General features: G+C 41.2%; 2 protein-coding genes across 11 annotated transcripts in view; one reads left to right on the top strand and one right to left on the bottom strand.

The window, feature by feature from the left end:
- The window catches only part of RNF11 (ring finger protein 11), a 39,230-nt gene extending 26,993 nt beyond the window's left edge, over window positions 1-12,237 (top strand). Inside the window, exons 2-3 of the mRNA XM_023630142.2 lie at window positions 8,820-8,989; window positions 10,314-12,237. Of these exons, the coding sequence (XP_023485910.1) occupies window positions 8,820-8,989; window positions 10,314-10,485 (342 nt within the window). The 3' untranslated portion in view covers window positions 10,486-12,237. The remainder of the gene's footprint in view (window positions 1-8,819; window positions 8,990-10,313) is intronic.
- Window positions 12,238-22,151: 9,914 nt separating this feature from the next.
- TTC39A (tetratricopeptide repeat domain 39A) overlaps window positions 22,152-23,846 on the bottom strand; it is a 52,227-nt gene continuing 50,532 nt past the window's right edge. For all 10 annotated transcript variants that reach the window (XR_011436354.1, XM_023630091.2, XM_023630114.2 and 7 more), the window contains one exon: window positions 22,152-23,413. Coding sequence is in view for 9 of the 10 variants with exons in the window: in XM_023630091.2 (XP_023485859.2) it covers window positions 23,290-23,413 (124 nt within the window). In the remaining variant the exon portion in view is untranslated. The remainder of the gene's footprint in view (window positions 23,414-23,846) is intronic.

The following is a 23,846-nucleotide window of genomic DNA, read 5'->3' as shown; positions in this document are numbered from 1 at the left end:
AAAACAGACATAATTCTTATCATGAATCTTGCAGTCTTGTAGGGAAGACAAACATTCAAATTATAACTGAACATAAAATTACAGCTATGACAGATGCTGTGAAGGAAACTTACTTGGTGTTGTAAGAGCCTATAATAGAGGAGAATGGTTAGTTAGGGAAGGTTTCTGAGAAAGTAGAAGTTGAACTGAGCCCTGAGGGAAGAAAAGGAGGTATTTCAGCAGAGCAGTGATGGAGGAGAGTGTTTCGTGCAGCGAGTATAGCAGGTGCCAAGACTTCGTATAGGAGAACGCATGGTTTTTTGAAGGATCTGAAAGAAGGCCAGTGGGGCTGGACAGCAGTGAGCGAGTAGTAAGATGAGGGAGGGCGGGAGGTTACCACACTATGCAAGGCTTTGGGGGTCTTGTTGAGAACTTTGGCCTCCATCCTAAAAGCAGTGGGAAGCTACTGAAGGACTTTTAGGTGTGTGCGAGAAGGGCATAGGATTGGATTTGTTTTGAAAGAATTCTTCTGACTTCTGTGTAGGGGACAAATTGGGATTTTGCTAGCTAATATTGTACACCAGGGAAGAAGTGGGAGCTTAGACTGGCATATTGGAAATAGACATGGAAAGAAATGAACAGATTCTGTCAGTATTTCAATAGAAAATAAATTCGCTGGAACTTGGTGAAGTATTGAATATGGGAGAGTAAGGGAGAGGGAAGTGCCAACAATGTCTCTGTCTTGGAGAACTAGAAAGATGCTTATGTCATTCACTGAGATATGGAAACCTAAAAGAGGACCAGATTTTAGAGGGGAGTTCATTTCTGGACATGTTGAATTTGAGGTACTTTTGGAACATCAAATTGGAACTGTCAGGTAGAGCCTGGAGTTTCAAAGGGAGATCTGGGGCTGGCCTGGTGGTGTCGTGGTTAAGGTGGTGCACTCCGCTTTGGCAGCCCGGGGTTTGCAGCTTTGGGTCCCAGGCGTGGACCTAGCACCACTCAGTCAAGCCATGCTGTGGCAGCGTCCTGCGTACAAAATAGAGGAAGATTGGCACAGAAGTTAGCTTGGTGACAATCTTCCTCAAGCCAAAAGAGGAGGATTGGCAACAGATGTTAGCTCAGGGCCAGTCTTCCTCACACAAAAAATAATAATAAATAAAAGGGAGATCTAGACTGGAATATAAATTTGGGGGTAATTTATATCTAGGTGGTAATTGTAGCTGTCAACATAGATATGGTTATTAGGTGAAGCGAATAGGGCAGGAGAGGAGGCCAGGGAGAGCAAAGCTAGTCACATTTATGATTCCAAATGCAGTCACATTTGGAGGTACTGGGGTTAGGACTTCGCCATAGGAATATGGAGGGACACAGTTCAGCTGATAACAACATGTCTATCTCAAAAATGTTTTTCTCTGGGGCTGGCCCCGTGGCCGAGTGGTTAAGTTCGCACCCTCCACTGCAGGCGGCCCAGTGTTTCGTTGGTTCGAATCCTGGGCGGCGACATGGCACTGCTCATCAAACCATGCTGAGGCAGCGTCCCACATGCCACAACTAGAAGGACCCACAACGAAGAATGTACAACTATGTACTGGGGGGCTTTGGGGAGAAAAAGAAAAAAATAAAAATCTTAAAAAAAAATGTTTTTCTCTCTGCTAAATAATAAATGTTCAAAATAATAGTTCCTACAGGGTCTTTTTAAATTTACTTTGAGAAAAGGAATAAAACACAAGTACTGTATACCCACCATTGTCAAAACACACCCTTTTCTCAAAGGAGCATTTCTAATGAACATTGCCACATAAACTATTTGAAAACAAAGGAGTCAACGCAGGTGCTATCCGTCAGTCTGAACATTATCTAGAATGTTCATCGATTCCATAGGATGACACACAGGACTTAGCATCTAGTTGTAATCACAGCTATGATTTATTACAGCAAAAGAATACAAATCAAAATCAGCGAAGGGAAAAGCTGCATAGGGTCACAGAAGATAGGCACAAGCTTCCAAGAGTCCCCTCCCAGTGGAGTCACACAGAATGTGCTTAATTCTTCCCGTGTGGAATTGTGCTGACATGTGGAAGGGTTGTCTACCAGGGAAGCCCACGGTACTGAGTAGGCACCCATTGCCTAGCACATACCAGAATTCCAGACTCCCAGAGGCAAAGCCGGTGTTCAGCGTAAATCATACTGTTTACACAAAGAATTTAGGCCCAGCGAGCCTTCAGTTAGAGAATGGTAAGAACTGTCTCAGAATCTGAACCTTTTAAAATTGCTGTTTTATATCCCTGTCTAATCTTCCATTCAGTGCCCTTCAGCTGACATTAGAAACAAGATTCCATTTTGCCACCCAGAAAATACCAGTGGATCTCTAGTTACTAAACAATTAATAACTCATACCGTACATCAGTCCATTTTTAACAAGTGTGATAGAAATTAAAATTAGGTTTGTGTGGTAAGAAGGGGGAGGCCACGTCCATCTTTAAAATATCAGGAGTTCTTAGTCATTTCCTTCCCTCTGTGGCTTTCTGAAAAGTTGCATGTAAACTGAAGTTAGAACGTTGAATCATTTTAAATATCTAGACGCTACTTAGAGGACTCCTTTAGTTTCACAAAAAACACCAAAGAAGAAAATATATACATAATGTAAATTATTAAAAAATAGGGTTTTTATTTTAATATCTATTAATATGTTTCTTCGTAAAGTAGAGCTTTCCTTTTCTACTTTCTGTACACATATGTGAACCACAAGACCGAAGAAGTCTAGCCTCTTAAAAAGCACATGCTTAGAGATTGTTATTTCTACGACAGTTTAGTTCTTTTTGTTTGTAGTAGGTATGTTCAAGGATTTTGGAGTCACTTATTACCCAGAGTCTTATACTACTTGTTCCAGTGTGACTTCATATACATCATATCTTAGTGTGGATGGCAGCTCATTAAGACTGGTCAGCTGGACTGGGACTGAGAATCAGGAAGGTGATCTAGACTGGAAATGGAATGGTAGGGGTTGAAAACTCAGAGCTGGCAGGGGTCATAACAGAGGCCCAAGAGTTTCTTGTATTCAGGGACAATCCAGAAAGCCAGGACCAAAGCCAGGGACAATAGCAGTTAGCTTACAAGTCTGCAAACCAGAGTCATTTGATGATGGAGAGAAAACAAAAGGTTAGAATAACTTACAAACATTGGCATTTACAAAGTTCTTTGATGTTGTCTTACGATTGTATCATCACCCTGCAAAGGTGTGCTGTTATCTCCTTTATTCAGAGATATTAAGAGACTTGGCTTGGGGCCAGCCCGGTGGCACAGCGGTTCCAATTCTTGGCGGCCCGGGGTTCACGGGTTCAGATCCCAGGTGCAGACATGGCACCACTTGGCAAGCCATCCTGTGGCAGGGGTCCCACATATAAAGTAGAAGAAGATGAGCACGGATGTTAGCTCAGGGCCACTCTTCCTCAGCAAAAAGAGGAGGATTGGCAGCAGTTAGCTCAGGGCTAATTTTCCTCAAAAAAAAAAAAAAAAAGAGGCTTGGCTGAAGTCACCATAAAATAGCAGAGACCCAAATCTTATGATTTAATTTTCAGATTGAAAAATCCCATTTTTTTAAAAAGCAGTGTTTTCAAAACTGTGTTCCATGATTCCTAGGCTTCTGCAGAGGTACTCCAGGTGGAGGTGGTAATGGTGATCCTCATCCCTCCCTGGTCACATTCCATCCCTGCCCCATCCCACCGGAGTAGCTTAGTTTCAAATATTATGATTACAAATAAGATTCCTGTGAACAAAATCATTTCATTGCTTAAGAAACCCATTGGATTAGTAGGCTCTGTTACCTTTTTAGGCCAGGTAGTTTAAGAAAGTGACACCAGATAACAGAAATCCTGAAGTGAGCAAGAGGAGAAACTGTCCTCTGCTGTTTTAAAACAACTTTCTGAGCATAGGTATCACCGGAATTTGACCTTCTCCCAGCTTGACAGTCAGAATGACCTGAAGGAGCTCGCAGGAGTTCCAGTCAAAGGACACACAGAGAAGGTATGAGTAGACTTTGAGTTTATTTTTCTGTCAGTAATAGAATCTGTTTTACAGGGGCAATTAAAAGATGGATTTGATGTTCTTTGAAATCTTTAAATTCTAGAAGTTATTGAAATTAGAGAACTTCTATCACAGGTGAAAAACCTTCATAGAACCATTTATTAGAAATGCCTTATTTGGGGCTGGCCCCATGGCCGAGTGGTTGGGTTCGCGCGCTCCGCTGCAGGCGGCCCAGTGTTTCATTGGTTCAAATCCCGGGCATGGACATGGCACTGCTCCTCAAGCCACGCTGAGGCAGTGTCCCACATGCTGCAACTGGAAGGACCCACAACGAAGAATATGCAACTATGTACCGGGGGGCTTTGGGAAAAAAAAGGAAAAAAATAAAATCTTAAAAAAAAAAAAAAAAAAAAAGAAATGCCTTGTTTTGTTGGCTTTCTTAAAATGTCATTTCAGTGTACTGTTCTTCAAAGTAATGTAAATAGACAAAATCCAAAGCATTTAACTTACAGAATCTCCTTGCTTTCCAGCAGCCAAGCAGGATGTAGTGGAAATTACTGGCTTAAAAAGGAGAGCAGGGGCCAGCCCGGTGGCGCAGCAGTTAAGTGCGCACGTTACGCTTCGGCAGCCCAGGGTTCACCAATTCAGATCCCAGGTGTGGATATGGCACTGCTTGGTAAGCCATGCTGTGGTAGGCATCCCACATATAAAGTAGAGGAAGATGGGCACGGATCTTAGCTCAGGGCCAGCCTTCCTCAGCAAAAAGAGGAGGATTGGCAGCAGTTAGCTCAGGGCTAATCTTCCTCAAAAAAAAAAAGGGGGGGGAGATCAGAATTCTAATTCCAACATTGTCACTAATTATGATGTGACTGTAGGCAAGCTTGGACCTATAAAATGGGAGAGGTGGTCTTAGATGAATTCTAAGATTCCTTTTTTTTAAAGTTTTGGTTATGCTTTTCTTCTTTTTTTTTTTTTTTCCTTTTTCTCCCCAAAGCCCCCTGGTACATAGTTGTATATTCTTAGTTATGGGTCCTTCTAGTTGTAACATGTGGGATGCCGCCTCAGCATGGCTTGATGAGCGGTGCCATGTCCACGCCCAGGATTCAAACTGGTGAAACCCTGGGCTGCTGCAGTGGAGTGCACGAACTTAACCACTCGGCCACGGGCCCGGTCCCCTATCCTTTTCTTCTTTTTTGATTAAATTTTATTTATTTCAATTTCAGCTTTATTGAGGTTGAATTGACATATAAAATTGTAAATTGAACCCACTTCTTAAAGTAAACTTTGGAATACTGTTCTATAGTCACATAGTAGAGTTGTAACAATAGTAGCTAACATTTACTTAATGAGCTTTTATGTGTGTGTCTGAACCATGAAACTTTTCTGCATTGATAATTTGCCTAATAGCTATAAAACCTTGAAGAGGTGAATAGCTAAACCAGCGATGCAACAGCCATATTTATGATCATTAATAACTAAAGGGTCATGTAACTTTTATATGCACTATAAAGCCTGTTCAACAGTTACTTTTCTAGTGCGTAAAATAGATCTTTAATATACATGTTGCATATAAAAGATTTTCTGAGTTTGAGCTACAAACTGAAAAATTTTGTGTATGTATAAAGCTCATTTAAAAGGAAATGTTTATTTAAAAAATAACATTATAAAGCAAAAAAAAAATAAATAAATAACTTATAGGGGCTGGCCCTGTGGCCTAGTTGGTTAAGTTCAGCGTGCTCCACTTCTGTGGCCCGGGTTTGGTTCCTGGGTGCAGACCTACACTATTCATTGGCAGCCATGCTGTGACAGCAACCCACATATAAAACAGAGGAAGATTGGCACAGATGTTAGCTCTGGGCGAATCTTCCTTAGCAAAACAAACAAAGGCCTATAGTCATAGTGCTGTAGGTATACAGGGCTGGAAGAAAGTTTTCAAGCTGTACTAGAGAAGTGCACTCAGTTTGGCGCTTACCTTCCTCTGTGAAAGCTAGAAGAATTGGCATCAAGAATTCTCACTTGATGACTGCACTTGATAACTGAAGTTTCTCTGTATTCTGTATAATCTTCCTAATTCGCTTATAGGTAGACAACACCTATATAATGAAGCAGAGGCTAGAGGCAGAGTCTGTCAATATTGGATGGCAGGGAGAAGGATTGGCTAAGGCTTCGTTCATGTCAACAACTTGCTGGACAAGGTAGAATCTGGACCAATAGACCTGCATGGAAAGGTAGAATAGCAAGAGCAAGGGCAGTAAGATGGAAAAGCATGGAACTTATAGGAAAGAGCTAGTTTGGCCGCAATACATACAGCTCTTTGAAAGCAACATTAATAGTTACAATAGCTACCATTTATTGAGTTCCTGCCATTCCAGGGCTCACTAGCTTCCTCATTTAAGCCTTCCTTATAGCAACGCTATAAGGTAGGATCTAAGCCAGATAGGTTAAATAGCTTAAACATGGTCACTCTAAGTGGCAGAGAAGTAGCTTAAGATCACAGTTATCTGGATCCAAGAGCTGCACTTAGTAATACGATGTCTTCTTCGCTTGTTTGTTGCTAGTGTCATCGAGTCAATTCTGACTCCTAGCTCCCCTGTGTACAGCTGAACAGAACCCTGCCTGGTCTTTTTGTGCCATCCTCTCACCTTCTAGCTCTGTATCAGACAATGCTATGCTGCTCTTCATGGGGTTTTTATGGCCAATATTTTTGGAAGTGGGTGGGACCAGGTTCTTCTTCCTAGTCTGTTTTAGTCTGGAAGCTCTGCTGAAACCTGTCCAGCATGGGTGACCCTGCTGGTATTTGAAATACTGGTGGCATGGCTTTCAGCATCACAGCAACAGCAGCAACAGACAAATGGTATGGTTCTCTGACCAGGAAACGAACCCAGACCACAACAGTGAGAGTGCTGAATCTTAACCACTAGACCACCAGGGTCGGCGCTTTGTGTGTAACATGCAGTAAATAAATATTTGGATGAAGAATATAGTTCTGATAAGCATTCATATGCTTGGTTATTGTTTCCTAAATGTTAAGACAGAACTATGAAAGTACTTAAAGTAACCATAATGATTTTATGTGGAAATTCATAAAACATGAAACTTTGAACTACTGGCATTTTACTTGTCCCAGAGAATATACTCTTAATTATTTGATAAAGGATTTACTGGGTTTTGAGATCTGTAATTATACATTTGTTCTGAATCTCAGAGAAAAGGAATATTTAAAGTCTTAGGTGGAACTGCCTTTGACAAGAAACTCGGTGACTACTGTCAGATAAGGGGTTTATAAGAATAGGCTAATTTAAAAGGACACGACGGCATCCTTAGGAGACATTGTGGTAATTTCTTTCTTCTTGAATTAAATATTTCAGTTTTTGACCGTAATTTATATGTGTGAGACTTTCTTCTAAAATTTCTCTTTGAAAAGGATATTTATTCTTGAGCTTTGATAGTCTCTCATTATGAGTACTTTCTCAGTTATTTTATTTTGAACTACAGAAAGCCATTAGCTCAAAACAGCCTCAGTTGATGCTAGTTCTGGATGATTATGGAGGTCATCTCACAGAATTTTTTTTTTAAAGCTTAACTCAAATTTAGCAATTATTCCTGGAAGCATAATCTCACAATTGCAAATGTTGCCTGTCATTGTAAACAAGCGCTTAAATTGTGGAGATCATGAGTGAACCTACAGAATGAATGGAAATAACATTTCCTAATGTAATGTAAATAAGTAATTGTGATTTGATGTAGAATTTCCCATGAAAGCTTCATACATGGATTCAAAGTGTTGTGTCTCAGTCAGTTTATTCAGTAGAGATGTTCTCTGGAAAACCATATTATGTGGCTCAAAAATGGTTCTAGCCACAATGAAATCATTAGGTCAGAAACACACTGTCTTCCTCATACTTCATTGAGGTGTCTTCTTAAAGTCTCTCATCAGAAAGGTTTTTCCCTGAACATCCTATCTAAAGTGGCATCCCCCATCACTCTAGGAACTTTATTTTGTTTACTCTCAACTTCCCATCACCTGGCACGTAATAGATACTCAACAAGTATCTGTTGAAAGATTGTACAAAGAGTGTGAAGATTATTTCATAAATGTGAGTTGAAAGAAAGCAATATGTCTAAATTAATATATTTTATATAAGTAAATGTTATAAGTAGATATTTGGCTATAATTAATTTACATCCCTGAAAACTTATGTATTCCATTTGGGAGGAAGGGTGGCCTCATTTGGCTCACTCAGTTGTCATATCCAAGTATGTATCCAAAAGCCTAAAAGGAATTTTAACAAAATTTATTGCACTAATTTCCACTTTGCAAAAAATAATAAATTAATTTTAAGGTTGTTTTCTATATGAAAAGAAAAAAATGAGTCTGCAATTAAGAAGAGTCTCTAATGGCCAGTTCTAATGTAAATAATGGTATACTGAGGCCATAAAACGCCACTGTGGCCTATAGAATATTGAATATAGTCGATTTGGTTAATTAATTAATTATATTGATTTATCTATTTGTGTATCAGGAATGAATAAATATATGGGTTATGTGATCTTCATGTGGAAATACTTCAAATAACATTCCATACCAGTTTTTCAGTGAAATTTGTGTTTATATCCTTTAAAAGTAGGTCACGTGCTCAAGTTAAGGCAGGGTAAAATAGAAGCTCATCCTGCTGCACACTAGCCCAGCCTGCCTCTCTCCTGAGCCCCCTCCTCCCCAACCCCAGCCAAAAAAAAGAAGAAATTAAAGGAAAACATTACCCTAGAAAACAGATTTTTAAAAATAATCCTTTTCTCCTTTTTTTAAAATTTAGGAACAAGTTCCAGTTCCAGTCTATCATCCAACGCCTAGCCAGACTCGCCTAGCAACTCAGCTGACTGAAGAGGAACAAATTAGGATAGCTCAAAGAATAGGCCTTATACAGCATCTGCCTAAAGGAGTTTATGACCCTGGAAGAGATGGATCAGAAAAAAAGATCCGAGAGTAAGTTTTAATAAATCTGTACATGTTTCAAAGGTCTGTCTTCATAGATGTGCTTTTGAAAAATACCCTTCTGCATTTTGGAAGTCAGATATTTAATATAATCAGTTCATGCAAGTGAATGTTTAAATGTGGCAATTAAGAAGAATTTTCATATAAAAATAGCTAAGAAATGATGGTATGAATTCTGACTATTTTATGTTACCCCTGTCCGTTTAGATGACGGTTGACGTCAGTTAAAAATGATTCGCCCGTGTGAGTGCAAACTAGTCACAACATTGCTGGTGGCCTTGTCAGCTGGGAAAACAGTTTAGCAATATGTCAAGGACCTTCAAGAACCCGTGGAGGCAGTTAAATCTAGAGATCTATCCCAAAATGTGTACCCCACTTCAATCCCTAGAGCTTTATGCACAAAGATATTCACCATAGTTTTTTTTAATTTACTGAAAAACAACAATAGAGATATAGTTAATTGTGGTATAAGAATATGTGGTGGGTTATGCAGCCATTAAAATTGTTTGCTAAGAATTTTTAGGAATGTGAGGAAAACCTGTCCATTTCTTAACGTGTGGAATAATTTTAAGCTTGATGAGTTGAATATAAAATTTTATTTCTGGGGAGTTTTTGTCCTCGGAGCCCATTATTGTCTGAGAATCCCTGATGAGGACAGCCGTTCTCCTTTTAGGTTGGGGAATGGTCTTGCTAACACAGACATAATCTGATTTACTATGTTTATGTTTGGCTCTTTGAGCCATAGCACGATTTAGTGCTAGTATTTGGGATCATAACCTATCTAGAATACTGACTCTGAAACGCTGCAGAATTGGGTTGCTTCTTGAACCTGTACAAAAGTGCAGTGAACTTGAAACTGGGGTTAATAAAGAACCCTTAGCCTACAGCAGCCCAGTGAGGGGGCTAAAATTAGTGGTCCTGTTTTTACATATAGTTATTAAAATGAAAACTGTCTTACTCCTGGATTTATACTAAAAACTCAGTTTAAGTAAACAAAGTTGATCTAACTGATGGTTTTCCTCACTGAAGCGCCACCTTCTCCTTCAGGTGTCTTCCGTTATGTAGCGGTTTTACAAGCACAGTTCTAGCAGTGCACTTGATCCCACGTAGTTCTTTTCTCTCTGCTTTGTTGGTTGCTCTCAAACTCTGCAAATTCGCAGGGGATTGAAATAAGAGATTGTGGATGGATCAACAATTATTAGGAAAAAGTTCAATTTGTATGCTTTGGTGGAAGGATGACAGGCAAGCCATTTTCATCTGTTCAGATTAACATCTCTAAAAATGCTTTCTGATTTCTCTCCCTCGCCCTCAACAGGTGCGTGATCTGTATGATGGACTTTGTTTATGGGGACCCAATTCGATTTCTGCCGTGCATGCACATCTATCACCTGGACTGCATAGACGACTGGCTGATGAGGTCCTTCACGTGCCCCTCCTGCATGGAGCCCGTTGATGCAGCACTGCTTTCGTCCTACGAGACTAACTGAGCCGGGGTCTCTTCGTCTGACTTCAAGTGAACCATCGTTTTTGGTGGTTTTGATCTTTTGTCACTGAGCCCAAAGAGCCAGGGATTAGGAATTAAGATCATGCACAAAAGTTTCCTAGAAATTCCTGAATGGCTGCAGATGTTGGGGAAAAGTACGTGATATTTTAGAAACTTAGGGGGAAAAGTAGGATGGTATTTTTATGTAAAGCCTTGACCCAGTGTTTAAAAATATAATTGTATTTAGATCTTGTTATTGCTCCAGTACATAGGAATTGTGTAAAGTGTTACAGCAGCTGTATATGTTTAAATTGTGTGTGTTGAAGATTAGGAAAAAAGATAGTGGTTGTTTTTCCTAAATGAAATAACTTTCTTCTTCCCCCCTCCCAAATTCTTTTCTCAAGTTGCTGGCATTTGGGTCAAGGTTTTATTAAAAGCTACATTTTATAACACTGGCACAAAAAAAAGTAGTTTAAAGCTTGTTTGCACAGTTCTTTTTTTCCATTGGAAATGGAATTCATTGCCTTAGGTCTTTTTAAATAGTGTATTATCGTTGGGGCTGGCTCTATGCTTGAAAACCAGTTTATTTATAACCTGTTATAAGTGCTATATCTGTTTGCAGTTAGGAAATGCAGAATTCAAAGTGATCTCCTAGCTTGTAAGCAAACTGAGATGCACTATCCCTTTTCTATTAAAAAAATGAGTTTATGTGTCAAGAAACCAACTCTAGGAAAGTGGGGTTTAATATTACCCTTTCCTATACATTTTATCTAATTATTTTGGTTGTTAATATGGTGATAATTAAAAGTCAAGGTAAATTTTAAGTATTAAGATTTCTGATTTATTGAGCTTGAATTATGCCACATGCTTATGTAAAAATGAAAGTGGCACCATGATGAAACTGAGAAAGGTTTCTCAGTTGTAAAAATTTTGATTTATTCTTCCCTGTGACCTCCTCCCCTGTTGTCTTGAACCATAGCAAAAGGATACTGCATCTCTCATTCTTACAGTACTGAGGTTATTGAAGTTATATAAAACACATCTCAGTCTCTGTTTCTTGGAATGGAAAGTCCTGCTAGCTGACTGACAAGTCTAAGCAGGGAGAATTAAGATAAATGTATCTCATGTTTTGCACACGTGCAGAATTTGTATAACCACATGACTTCATAGTTGTGATCTCAAAAATTAGGAATTTCTCCTTTTTCTTTTTCTTGCAGTTGATGTAAGAACACCCTGAATCTCTAAGCTTTTGAAGTGTTGGAGGTAGAGATGGTCTAGTAAAGATCTGGTTGTAGTGTTTTCTCCGTTTAGCCTGTGTTTATCTTCCTTATGTGTTCCAAGGCGACTTATTGTTCAGCTCAGTGACATTACAGCTAGAAAGCATTCATTAGCAAAAGGAGAAGCAATCTCAACCTAACAAATCAGAAATGTTTCCTATTATTTTATATTGAGTTGAATATTTGACTCTAACACTTTTCTACATACAGAACACAAGTATCTTGAAGGTTCTTCATAATTGCATTGTAGAGGAATTTAAGTATGGCATAAGTACTTCTCAAAGATTCAGCATTTGACTGTAGTATCCATATGTTGGTTAATTTCTTATGAGCCCCATGATGGAAAGACAAAGATGAATTTGAGAAAAATTGAAAGAAATTAGATTATCAGGTTCTGTTAAATTGTTACATGTATCTTGCTTAAGTTTTTGTTCTAATTTATATCCACCCAATTACATAAAGTAAATTTGGAGGAAACACCTGAAGTTGTGCAATATTTTCAGTGATATTACTTTTTTTATCCTTGTGTTTTCTACTTCAACATGATGTCTATGTCACCAAGTATTATAGTCAGACTTTCTTTTTTCTAGATTGTTAAAATTGGTAAATGAACTTTTTTTTTAAAATCATCTTCTATGTTGCTCTTAGTCTTTCTTTATTACAAGGCTTCTTTCACAGAAGTTTGGCAGTAATATTGAAGGAACCAGTATTGAGCTGAGCGCTTTTTTTTTAGGTACTTTGTATTCTTTAATTTTAATCTCCACATACCATGTTAAGAACCATCAATTTTGGCTTTTACTAAGTTAAATAAAGTTATAATACAGTTGTAAAGGACTAAAGTTAGAGATGATAACATAAAAATATTCCCCAAGTTATCCTTTCTTTAAAACAGATGTTTTAAATTTAATTACTTTTAAACCTCTAGGTATGTATTCTTTTGGGGAAGTATTTCTTATAGCTTGGCATTTAATACCATCTAATCATAAATTTAGAAGCTTGATAGCTTCAAATTTTCTAAAGCCAAATAATAGGTGCAATGTATTTAGATTTGGGCAAAATGTGTTCAAGCTTGGTTGTAGGATTTGAAATGTCTGAAAAGCCTGACCAGGAAAAAAAAGAGAAAGAATCTTATTCTTTTCAATGTAAACCCAACAAGCTGAAATACTTTCAGATACTTGTAGTTTGGGTCACACAAACCTTTTCAATTCTGAGTATTCTCTGGGGGGAATCTCTTAAACTGGGCGTTGGAAGACTCCCCTGCCATGTGACATCAACAGTGTGATTTTCCAGAATACAGAGAGCACTGAGGTAAGAAATCTTCTGCATACAAAGCTTCTTCGTAAGAAAGTGCATTTTTAAAAAGGGATAACGATAAAATAGTCAAATGCAGAGCTGCCTGTGGTCCTGCGACTATAAATGGTAAACAGTAAAGAAGGTAAATTTCCTTGGCATAATTGAGAAATGTAGGCAGTTTGGTGGCATTCTCTGCTTATAGAGGCTTTGGCTAGCTGTCGATGTCTTAGAGTCAACTGATTACACTTGCATGGAAGTGCATCATAGCCGATGTAATAACCTTGACTCATTTTTTAAGCCTTTAATCTTAAAATTAATTAACATGAGAAAAGATAGATTTTTGGTTAGTATCTCCTTAAATAATATTAAATTTACTCACCTGAATTTAAAGATCATCTTCTTTTTTTCTGAGCGGGGAGAAAGTCAGAGAAGATAGTTTGTAAATACTCCTTCTGTACCCTCTCTGTGCAACTGCCCTGCTCCAATCTTACATTCAACTAGACTTCTCTAAGACACAGGCCTGGTTCAAGCTGTCCCCATCGTGGGAGGCATGGGCGTGAGAGCCATCAGAGTTCTGAGCAGTCTTCTTCTGACTGCATTATATTAGTCCTTTGGAGACTTAGCTGAATTCCTTTTAATTTCTTCCCTCTTGGTCCTAGTTTCTAAGAATTTTGCCGTTGAGATCTCGTGTTTCCATCAGCTTCTTGCCCCTCCTCTGTTTGATGCTCCTGCTCTCTTCAGAAATGAGTCAGTATTACAGTCATGTGCCACGTAACGTTTTGCTCCGTGACGGGCTGTGTGTACAATGGTGGGTCCCATAAGATTAGTCCCATATAGTCTAGGTGTTTTGGAGGCTAATACCATCTAGATTTGTGTAAGTACTTTAGGAGAGGAAGAAATTTCCTTTACCCTTCTATGTCCTTCTGGCTGGTCTAAGAATTAAATTGACGTGAGACAGATTAACAGGAGAAAGTCAAAAGTTTAATAACGTGTACATCAGAGGAACCCAGGAAAACCAAGTAACTTGCCAAAATCGCTGAAGCCCTCAGTTAAAGACAAAAGAGGATGTTGGGAGTGGGGAGAGTCAGGGACTTCAAAGGGAAGGAAGGCAATTCACAGGGAGGTGAAAAGGAGCAAATGTTTGGAAAAACAAGTGTTTGGCCACACAGAAACAGAAGAACACAGAGGGAGCCCAACAAACAGGCTTTTCTAGGTTCCTCCCTTTCTACTACCTAGTTCGTGAGATGCTAAGGTGATAGCTGAGACAGGTTTTTTAATCTGAATTCTTTTAGGCGGTAATGGGGGAATTAACAAAAACTTTGTCTTTTGTTTCTTAAAAATAATCAGCTTAAAATAATCCTCATGTTAAACACATTTTGGGGTGGCAAATTTTGTTCCCCTTTAGTACACTCGATGATGTTCACAGGACGACAAAATCACCTAACGACACGTTTCTCAGAACGTGTCCCCGTCATTAAGTGACGCACGGCTGGATAGGCTGGCCTGTTAAAAGAGTGGATGCACTCATTCATCTCTTGAAATACATTTTCCTCCTTAGGACGATGCACACAAAACCTAGGTCCTTAATAAATGCTTCTTTAATAAAAAAGCTTAGAGTAAAAATGTCCAAACTACAAAATTTCCACCATTGCATTGAATATAATTACTGATAGGCCCACTGTTAGGTGAGATTTTCCTGAGGCCTATCCAAAATGGTCTCGGTAAGAATTTTTTCTCAGTTCTGTGTATGTCAGAATAGGTATTTGTCTGTGGTCAGGCAATGGTTTAATGCTCACAATCCAGATTTAGACAGGGCTGTAGTTTTTGGTAATTCTAGTGAAACATAAGGGTTTGATGGAGTAACTATAAATTTTCATTGCATTATATAAACATCTTAAAATAGTACTTTTTCTAAGTGGTTTGAAAGATATAGTAAGTGAATTCTATGTATTTAGGAAAAGTTAATTGGACTATTTGTTAGCTCTGCATATAAAGTATTATTTTTATTTTTATTTTTCTGAGGAAGATTAGCCCTAAGCTAATGTCTGCCGCCAATCCTCCTCTTTTTGCTGAAGAAGACTGGCCCTGAGCTAACATCCGTGCCCATCTTCCTGTGCTTTATATGTGGGACGCCTGCCACAGCATGGCTTGCCAAGCGGGATGTAGGTCTGCAGCAGGGTCTGAACTGGCGAACCCCGGGCCGCTGAAGCAGAACATGCGCACTTAACCACTGTGCCACCGGGCCTGCCCCTAAAGTATCATTTTTAACTACAGAAAAATAACCTCAATCTTTTTCTTCGTTTTTCTTTTTTAGCTCCTAAGAGTTATATTACAACACACTAAAGCTGATATTAAAATGACATATAGAAGTTAGTAAATGGATGAGGCACATGTATTTTGGGAATATTAATTTAAATAGACTTTGTAGTTGCTATTTTGAAAGTCTTGGGGTCTAAAAACATCCCACAAAAAATTGATTAGCCTGCTTAGTTCTCCCCAGCCCTTTCCTACACCGTACAGGGGTGGTTTAAAAATAGCAGCAGCGCTAGGTGCTCGTTGGTTCTTCAGAGCTTGGTTGTCCACATACTGGTATCCAGACTTTGCTTTTCCATTTGTCCTTTGACTATTTCCTTGCTCTTTACATCGAAACAGAAATCCAGATGAGTCCCTTTACAACCCATTTCCTGATCCATAAAATTTTTGTTAGAGGCATCAGTGAAATTTTACAAAAGGGGTTTGGCTTGATCTGCATGTTTTAATTGTCCACATTGTTCTTGTTTGCTTTATCACTCTGTGCAATAGGCATTAGCTCAGGACAATAACTGGATCCATCTGATTAATGTTAATGATAGACTAAAACCATTTACCATTTCATAAAGTATTTAAGGAAACTTTGAGATACTATCCTTTAGATTTTTGTTTCTTGAGAAAAGTTACTGTCCACTAGAAGATGCAGTCATCTTTGGATGCTTTCCACAGAAAGTTTTTCTCTGCATATGAATGAAGCAGCATTATCAATAAGGTATGGATTTTACACATCTAAAACTGATTCTAATTAAAGGAGGAGCGGCACCTGTTGGCTTTGAACCCCTTCAGTAACATCAGTGCTTGTAGGCTCCAGATTTCTTGGCACAGAAAAAGTTGAAAAAAGTAACTGAGGGTTTGCCTCAAGAGCCTGGTCATAGTGACGAACTGAACGCTTGCTGGATGAGTCGGCGTGGCAGAAGAGATGAGCCCAGCTTTTTTCTGAGGGCCACGTAGTTAATCTAGTCACTTAGGATCCAGAAGCGAGTCTTAGGAACCGTGTGAATTGGGAAGCCTGTACTACGCTATCAGTGACACTGAAATTGGCTTCCAGCACTGTCCCTACTAAAGGTGTGGGAATAGGCTACATTCTGCCGGTTCTAGAATCGGAGCCAACCCTTCAGCTTTGAAACAGTGAGAATAATGACCTCTGTCCACGAGAGTAGCTGAACTCCGCAGACAGATGGTAAGTTAATAGCTACAATTTTAGAGTGTCCAGTGTGGGGAAGGGGGGTTGTTTTTCACAAGCCCTTTGCACTGATGGCCCTTGCTCACATTGATAATCATCATGATGTTATCCTGACACGAGGAAGAAGAATTCATGAACATTCTTCTTTCTGGTAGTGAGACAGGGGCTACTGTAGTGGGTATTTTCAGATGGGCTGTTATTGCAAGTCCTCTTCTCAGGACTCTTTCTTTCTTAAACTTTGAGTTAATGGTTTTGAAGATGTTTTTGAAGCAAGATATATTTGTGGGTATGGATTTTGATAAACTGGGTTTCTGATTTACTGTGAAGAGCAAAGAACATGAAATGCCAACTCACATTGGCTCTTAGAGCCTCTCACCTAGCATATTGAAAGTACTTGGGGCTGGCCCCGTAGCCGAGTAGTTGAGTTCACGCGCTCCGCTGCAGGCAGCCCAGTGTTTCGTCGGTTCGAATCCTGGGCGTCGACATGGCACTGCTCGTCAGGCCACGCTGAGGTGGCATCCCACATGCCACAACTAGAAGGACCCACAACTAAGAATATACAACTGTGTACCAGGGGACTTTGGGGAGAAAAAGGAAAAAAATAAAATCTTTAAAAAAAGAAAGTACTTTCTTACCGAAGTCTAGTAGCTGGTGAAGGGAAGATATGGTATTTTTATCAGCAGTTCACAAGCAGCAGAAGCAATTGGTGCTGGAGGCCTTTGGCATGGCACCAGCCTCCTAACTTCCGTGTTTAACCCTTATAATCCATTCTTCACACAGCAGCTAAAATAATCGTGAGTAAATTGGAGGCTGTCATTCGCCTGCTTAGAACTTTAATTGCTTCCCATTATGCTGAGAATAAAATCCAAACTCCTTCACGGAGAGAACTGGCTTTCTGCCTCCCTCTTTTCATAGTACTCTACCTTCTACCCTCTCAGACTTTCTTTTTGTGCCTCCTGAAATGCCCAGCTCTTTCCTGTCTCGGGGCTTTTGGGACTATAGTCTCCGCCTGTAGCTCACTTCCCCAGATTATTCAGATGGCTGGCTGCTTATTCTCTGGACCAAACACATCCGCTGTTTATTTACTTCATGGCTCTGGTTGTTTACTTGTACCTCTTCCTTACCAGAATGAACTCCACAAGAGCAGGACAGTTAGGTGCTCAACAGGTATTTATTAAGGGAAGGGAGGGAGAAAGTGGGAAGAGAGGGCCTGAGGAATCTGAGCATTTCTGCTGGAGAGGGAGCCACCATCAAGGAGCTTCCCACTGGAAAATAAGGATCTTATAAAGATTTCTGAGAGTGGCAAGAAGGGAAAGGCTCTTCCTGGGTGGGCGGCTTTCTGATAAGCCTCCTCTAACCAGTACTGCAAATCCTCCTGTCCTCGTCCTGCCCCTCTCCCGGGAGGGCGGCCGGTCATAGTTCCTGTGTGTCAACGTGAAAGAAAGGACATGCAGTGGATACGTGTTGATTTTGTCTGCCCAGTACCCCATCTTCTTTTTTAGTAATAACCCCGAATTGAACTACGACCCAAGATGGACCAATTGTAGTACCTCACTCCCTTTCTTGGGCACTGGTTCTCGAATTTCTGTGTGCATCAGCTCCACCTGGAGAGCTTATTAACATTCCGAGTGCTCAGCCCTACCTCTACAGTCTGGGTGGGGTCTGATAGTTTACATTTCTAGCAAGTTCCCTGACGATCTGATGCTGATCTGGGGAACCACGGGTCTAAGGGATGGACGTTTGAGCCACACCACACTGATCAGAATCCTTATCTGGGATTTTTCATACTGGAGGTGGGAAAAGAAGCCCTTTTCTTCTGGTCACAAAGCTGTAAGGTTGTGAGGTCTGAGCTGCCATGTACCCCTGCCACGCGGAGAAGCCGGTTCAAGAGAATAAATCTAACACAGGAGCAAAGCCAAAAGGTGGGGAAGCCCTAATTAAGGCACTGAAGCCTTAGTCAGCCCCTAGGCCAAATCCACCACTGCCTTCCCACAGTGTATGTGGGCCAATAAATTCACTTAATATACTAGAGGAGCAGCTATGATTTCTTTTTATCCTCAGCAACCCTGTGAAGCAGTTGGCGTTAGCACTATTGTATGAAGAGTAAGCTGATCCTCAGAGCGGGGAAGTACTTGAAACTAAGTTGGAATCCAGTCTGCTTTTATCCACCACCCCATGTAATTAATAGAACTTAAAGGTGGTATTTTCAGTACATCAGGCTTTTCTCTTACTACGAATTTGCTCACAACCTCTCTTCCATAGATAGCTGTCTGAAAATCTGCTCTAGTCCAGGGAGACAGATTTCTTGCCCATGGACCACTCTGACCCACAGATTGATGTGTTTGGCCATCCAGCACTCTTTAAGTGCTTAAACTTAAAATTCTTTGAGAACCTTTAGCATCATATGCTTCCCAGTTTGCTAATGTTCCAAACCTCTTCTGGCATATGGATTGCTACCCCTCAAGCCTCAGTCCAGGCCTGAGCCTCTGCATCTGTTCAGGCTTCACTTCCCATCTCTGGAGTACCTGACTGGAACTCCACTTATCAAACGGGATTAGATCATGCCTTTTCCTCCAACATCCCTTGATTTTATGAGCAAATACTGTTGCTTAAAGGTTGTCTTTTTTCTTTTGGCTTTGTCCAAGCCTATCCCTACCTCATGATGCCAAGTGGCCTGGGGGGACTGTGCCACACACACACGCTCCATGTGTTCCAAGCCAAGGATTTCTAGTGTGTGGAGTGATTAGCCAGTACATTTTCCATCCTTAACAGTGTGTGGCTCAAGAATGAATATAAGTCAGATCCAACTTGGATCACTTTACAGCTTGACCAGCAGTTTAGCAAAGCATGGACTTTAGAGTTCAACTGCCTGGCTTCAGAGCTTTCTGCTGCGTAATAGCTGTGTGATCTTAGGCAAGTTATTTAACCTGTGGTTTCAGTTTTCTCATTGGTAAAATGGCAATAATAGTCCCTACTCCATAGGGCGGTGATGAGGACTAGATACATGTAAAGTGCTTGGAGTAGCAACTGGTAAATAGTGAGCGCTTATTAGCCGTTATTCTTCCACCCAAGTATATGGTGTCTGGTGTTCTGAAGTGTTTGTTAATTAAGTGAAGAAAAACAGTCAAATCTAGTCATTTGTGAGGTGTTAGCTGTGATGTGTCTGATTAAACTTGAATGTCAAGTTTTAGAAGTACATAGCGATCTTCAGTAATTGTATGTCTTCCCAAATGAGGAGCTGTTTACGTTTTGTCACTCAGTAGTTGACTCATACAGTAGAAGCAATTCAGAGATTGCTCATTTAGAAATGGGTTTTTCAAGCCCCCAAGTACAGCTCCTTGTTTGTGGACTTACCCTGTTGGGCAGTAATGAACTTTGCACTAGATGTCAAAGGAGCTGTGCGAACCCAAGCAGAAAGGCCCCTTCTAACCGTGGGAAGCTGCCTCTGAGGGCGGGGATGAGAAGTTCCCATTTGCTGCTTGGTTTCTGGACTCCAGGCACCTCTCATTTATTACTGAATTAATGTGATGGTGCTAAGGACATAAGGAAACTGTTGTTGAAAAGGCACACTGTTAGTTAGGCTTTACATTTGGAGCAAAAATGGAGAAGACTGTTGTCCACTCCCCGTCCTCTTAGAAGTACACTTGGGAGTAACTCCAGAGAAAAATGTCTTTGGAGTTTATTCCGTTGTTGAATGAGTCTAGCATTCGGCAGGCTGGGGCTTTCTGAAAACCTGGTGCCATTCTTGTTGCTGGGAATCTCCCGCTTGGACCTCAGCCAAGTCTTGGGTTGGCGTTGGCCTTTTAGGGTCCTGGCTTTGTGGCCAGGTCATAGCTTTCTGCTGTGAATGACGATAGCTGTCTTGGAAAAACTCCCATTCTGGCTTGAGAGATAAGGAATAGGGCATCCTGCCAACATGTGGGAGAGCTGATAGGGACCAGAACACTGCGGGAAGCCAGCCTGCCAGTCCCAGGGCCTGGGACCAGTGAGAGGCAGACAGAGACTTTCCGTTGCCAAGGGCCTGTTCAGATCATGTTACACAGTTGCTACTTCCTAACAACTGAGTTCCTCTGTGTGGCACAGGATTCAGACTTTTCCCAAATGAGGATTATTTGCTCTCTGGGTTCCCGGGCTACTGTAGAGGTCTCTGATTGAAGAAACCTATCATTTCTGGTTGACTTGCTTGGGGACACAGGGCTTTGGCAAAAGGTAGGGAGGTATAAATCTGTTCCTTCATTTTGGAGTTGAAAACCGAGAAACAGACCTGACCAGAGTTAGAACTGTTGACAGCAGGAAAGAACCTTAATTTAGTCCAAATTACTAATTTTTAGAGGGTCCATGACCCAAGGTAACTCCAAAAATCAGTAGCAAAGCAGAGACTGGAGTTCAGGTCTCCTTATTTCCAGGCCAGCTCTCCACCTGATAGCTGCCTCTCCAGGGCAGATGTGCTGGAAAGGTCTGCACTATTGGAGAAGCAACAACCAGAAGCTGCTCAGAGAAGACACCCTGAGAAGCCCAGGACAGAATTTTCACCCTCCTTCACATCCCTGTTTTTGATAGACTATCTGAAGCTGCAGTGGGGATAAAGGAGGCAAAACCCACGGATTTCTCTTATCAGCCAGACTGCAGCCAGGGCAGCAGAGGTAAGGGTGACATAGGCTAATTAATGAAGCCCAGCAGGAAATCAGCAACAACAAACACAGACAAGGAAACCATCCTGGCATAAAATCTTAAAAGCAAAAGCAAGTACAATGAATGTTGAAAGTTTTTTGTAAACTGCAATTTTGCAAATAATATACTTGGTATCCTGTGACCAGGGCTGCTTTGATACAGCAGTAGGTAGCTTCTAATATAGGGGAACCACAAAAGGCCACCCTCATTCAGCAGCCTGGCTCCAGTCACCCCGCTCACCCTGCCTCCCTGACAACCTGGGAACAGGCTGGTCTCCCAGCATCCAGGCTTTGGTGGAGAGAGAGCTTGCAAAGGGCTCCTTCTCTATGGAGAACATTCTTTTGTCTGGTTCCAACAAAATGAGAAATTTCTGCTCTGACAGTACTTAGTGCAAAAGAGAATCTTGGATGAGGGTTTTCTGCTTTCTTTTGTTTTTTTCCTACTGAGAATATGCTTTACCTAAAAGCCATGACATCATTCAGTGTCGGTCGCAGGAGGCCGGCTGACTGTATATTAATAGATTAACCCGCCCAGCCCCTGGCAAATGCTCAGAAGTGTTTGCTAAATACAGCAATGCTGGAAGGTGGGGAAAGCTGTGTGTGGTTCTTCCCTCACAGAAATTGCATTCATGTAGTTGAGGAGTCACATTTGCACAGATGAATCTTTGTACCGTGCACGCCTTTTCCTCCAGCAACAGGGTTAAGTTGACGTACGCTGTCGTTAGATCGTGATTGGTGAAACTTGGTATTGTTACTGAACTTGGGTTCTCACTTTAACAGTCCCAGAGGTTGCAAATTCAGATGCTTTCAGGGGCCAGAAAGGTGGTGTGTGTTGAAAGCAGCCTCTGCTGCGCTGCGACAGACCGTGGCCTTGTGGGAAGGAGGCCCAAGGTTGCCATGTCTTTTTTTTTTTTTAAATAAGAGGCCAGAAACCAGATTTATTTGTGAAATCTCCCCATTTTTAAATGTTAATAACTTATTCTAAAAATTTTAAAACATCATGTTGTCTAAATAAAACATACATGGGCCATATGGCTTCTGATCCAGACTTTCTGCCCTGCCCAAGAATTCAAGCAACACATATTTTACTGAAATAGATGTTGCATGATCTCTTAAGTGTGTAGGTTTTATTACTTGAATCTCTCTTTTATCTTGACTGAAAAATCTAAGACATATACAACAAGCCAAGAATAACCATTCTACTTCTAAAAAAATGCTGTCAGTAAATAAATGTACCTCGGAGTGAAGTATAGAAGATTTTTATGTTCCATAAATTCTCCCCAGTGGTCCCAGTTTGGCGTACAGCGAGGATGCAGTCTGGTTTCTCAGAAGCTCCCCCACCCCAAACTTCTTGGCTTTGGCACAGAAAGCGCCCCTTCTGTCAGGCCTGGGCATCCCCATTCCTTACTGGTGGAGATTGATTTTTCTACAGATGGACTCAAATGAAAATTACCTCACTAGAAAGACGTGTTTGATTTTTTTAAATTGGAAAGTTACAAAAGGAGTGAAAATAAAGTGTAAGAAGTAAGGTAGTGGGTGTCCGTGTGCAAGCTCTCTGCCAGACCCCAGAAGCCTCAAAGCCTGAGGTGCAGACCCTCCTGACTCCTAGGAGGGTCCTTTCAGCCCTGGAGGCTGAGACCTTGCTGAAGTTCGAACAGCAGCTTGGTCTTTGGCATCATGTAGATTTACCTCCAGATCAGTATGGGTAAAACAAAGATTTACAGGTGGTTGGCTGTTGAGTTTTTTTAAAAGCAAACTATGATCCCATCAATGTATTTCTAAGGAAAATGTAAACTGTTCATACATTCTCTTAAACATCACAGTGAAAAACAAGTACCCGTATGTGTGCTAGGGCGGGAGGAGGGTCGGCCTGCTCTGTCCTTGGCAAAGGCCCTTGGTCACACTGGTGAACATGCCGGCTTCACTTCTCCGTGGGTACCTATGTCGTGCCATCCCACTGGAGCATCGGGGGACCCCAAAGGCAGGGCAGGGCAGGGGGAGGGGATCTTTCTGAAATGTTTCCAGGAGCTCTGTCCAACTGTCTCCATCTTCCAGCCCAGGAGTGCTGCATAAAACTACAAGGACACTGATGAGACCATGGACCTGCTGCCATTCTCCAGGGAAGACTTGGCTTGGAGTGTGGCTGCCTGGATTCGAAAATGTGTCCTTGACTCCATGGAGTAATTCTTGTAGTTTTGCCTGGAAGAGACCAGAGACCAGAGTCAGACACATGCAGCTGCTCCAGGAAGTGCTTTGCCTTCAGTCTGAGCTGTGGGGGTCCAGCCAAGGAGTGTTTATAGAGGCTGAGATCCCTGTCCCTGTCCAAAGAAAGAGCTGGGCCCTGCCCAACTGGGACTAGCAAAAGGAGTATGTAGCCCCTCACCCAGGTATCATCCCCTGGAAGCACTCTTGGTCCTGGTGAGTCCCCCAGCTTGACGGAGTGGTTTCAAGAGGCAGATGCCTGGGCTGGAAGGCAGGAGACCTGGGTCTTCACGCCAGCCCGGCAGCTGGCTTGTGCTGTGACCCTGAGTATCTACTCCCTGCTTTCAGGATTCAATTCCCCACTGGTAAACTGAGGAAGAAGGCTCCCTACGCCAGGTGAGAGCTGGGTTCCCTGGGACACGACCCTGGC

The sequence above is a fragment of the Equus caballus genome, chromosome 2 (genome assembly GCF_041296265.1).
Source record: "Equus caballus isolate H_3958 breed thoroughbred chromosome 2, TB-T2T, whole genome shotgun sequence".
Classification (NCBI taxonomy): Eukaryota; Metazoa; Chordata; class Mammalia; order Perissodactyla; family Equidae; genus Equus; species Equus caballus.
The sequence above is the reverse complement of the archived record's forward strand: the minus strand, read 5'-3'. Positions and strand labels throughout refer to the sequence as shown.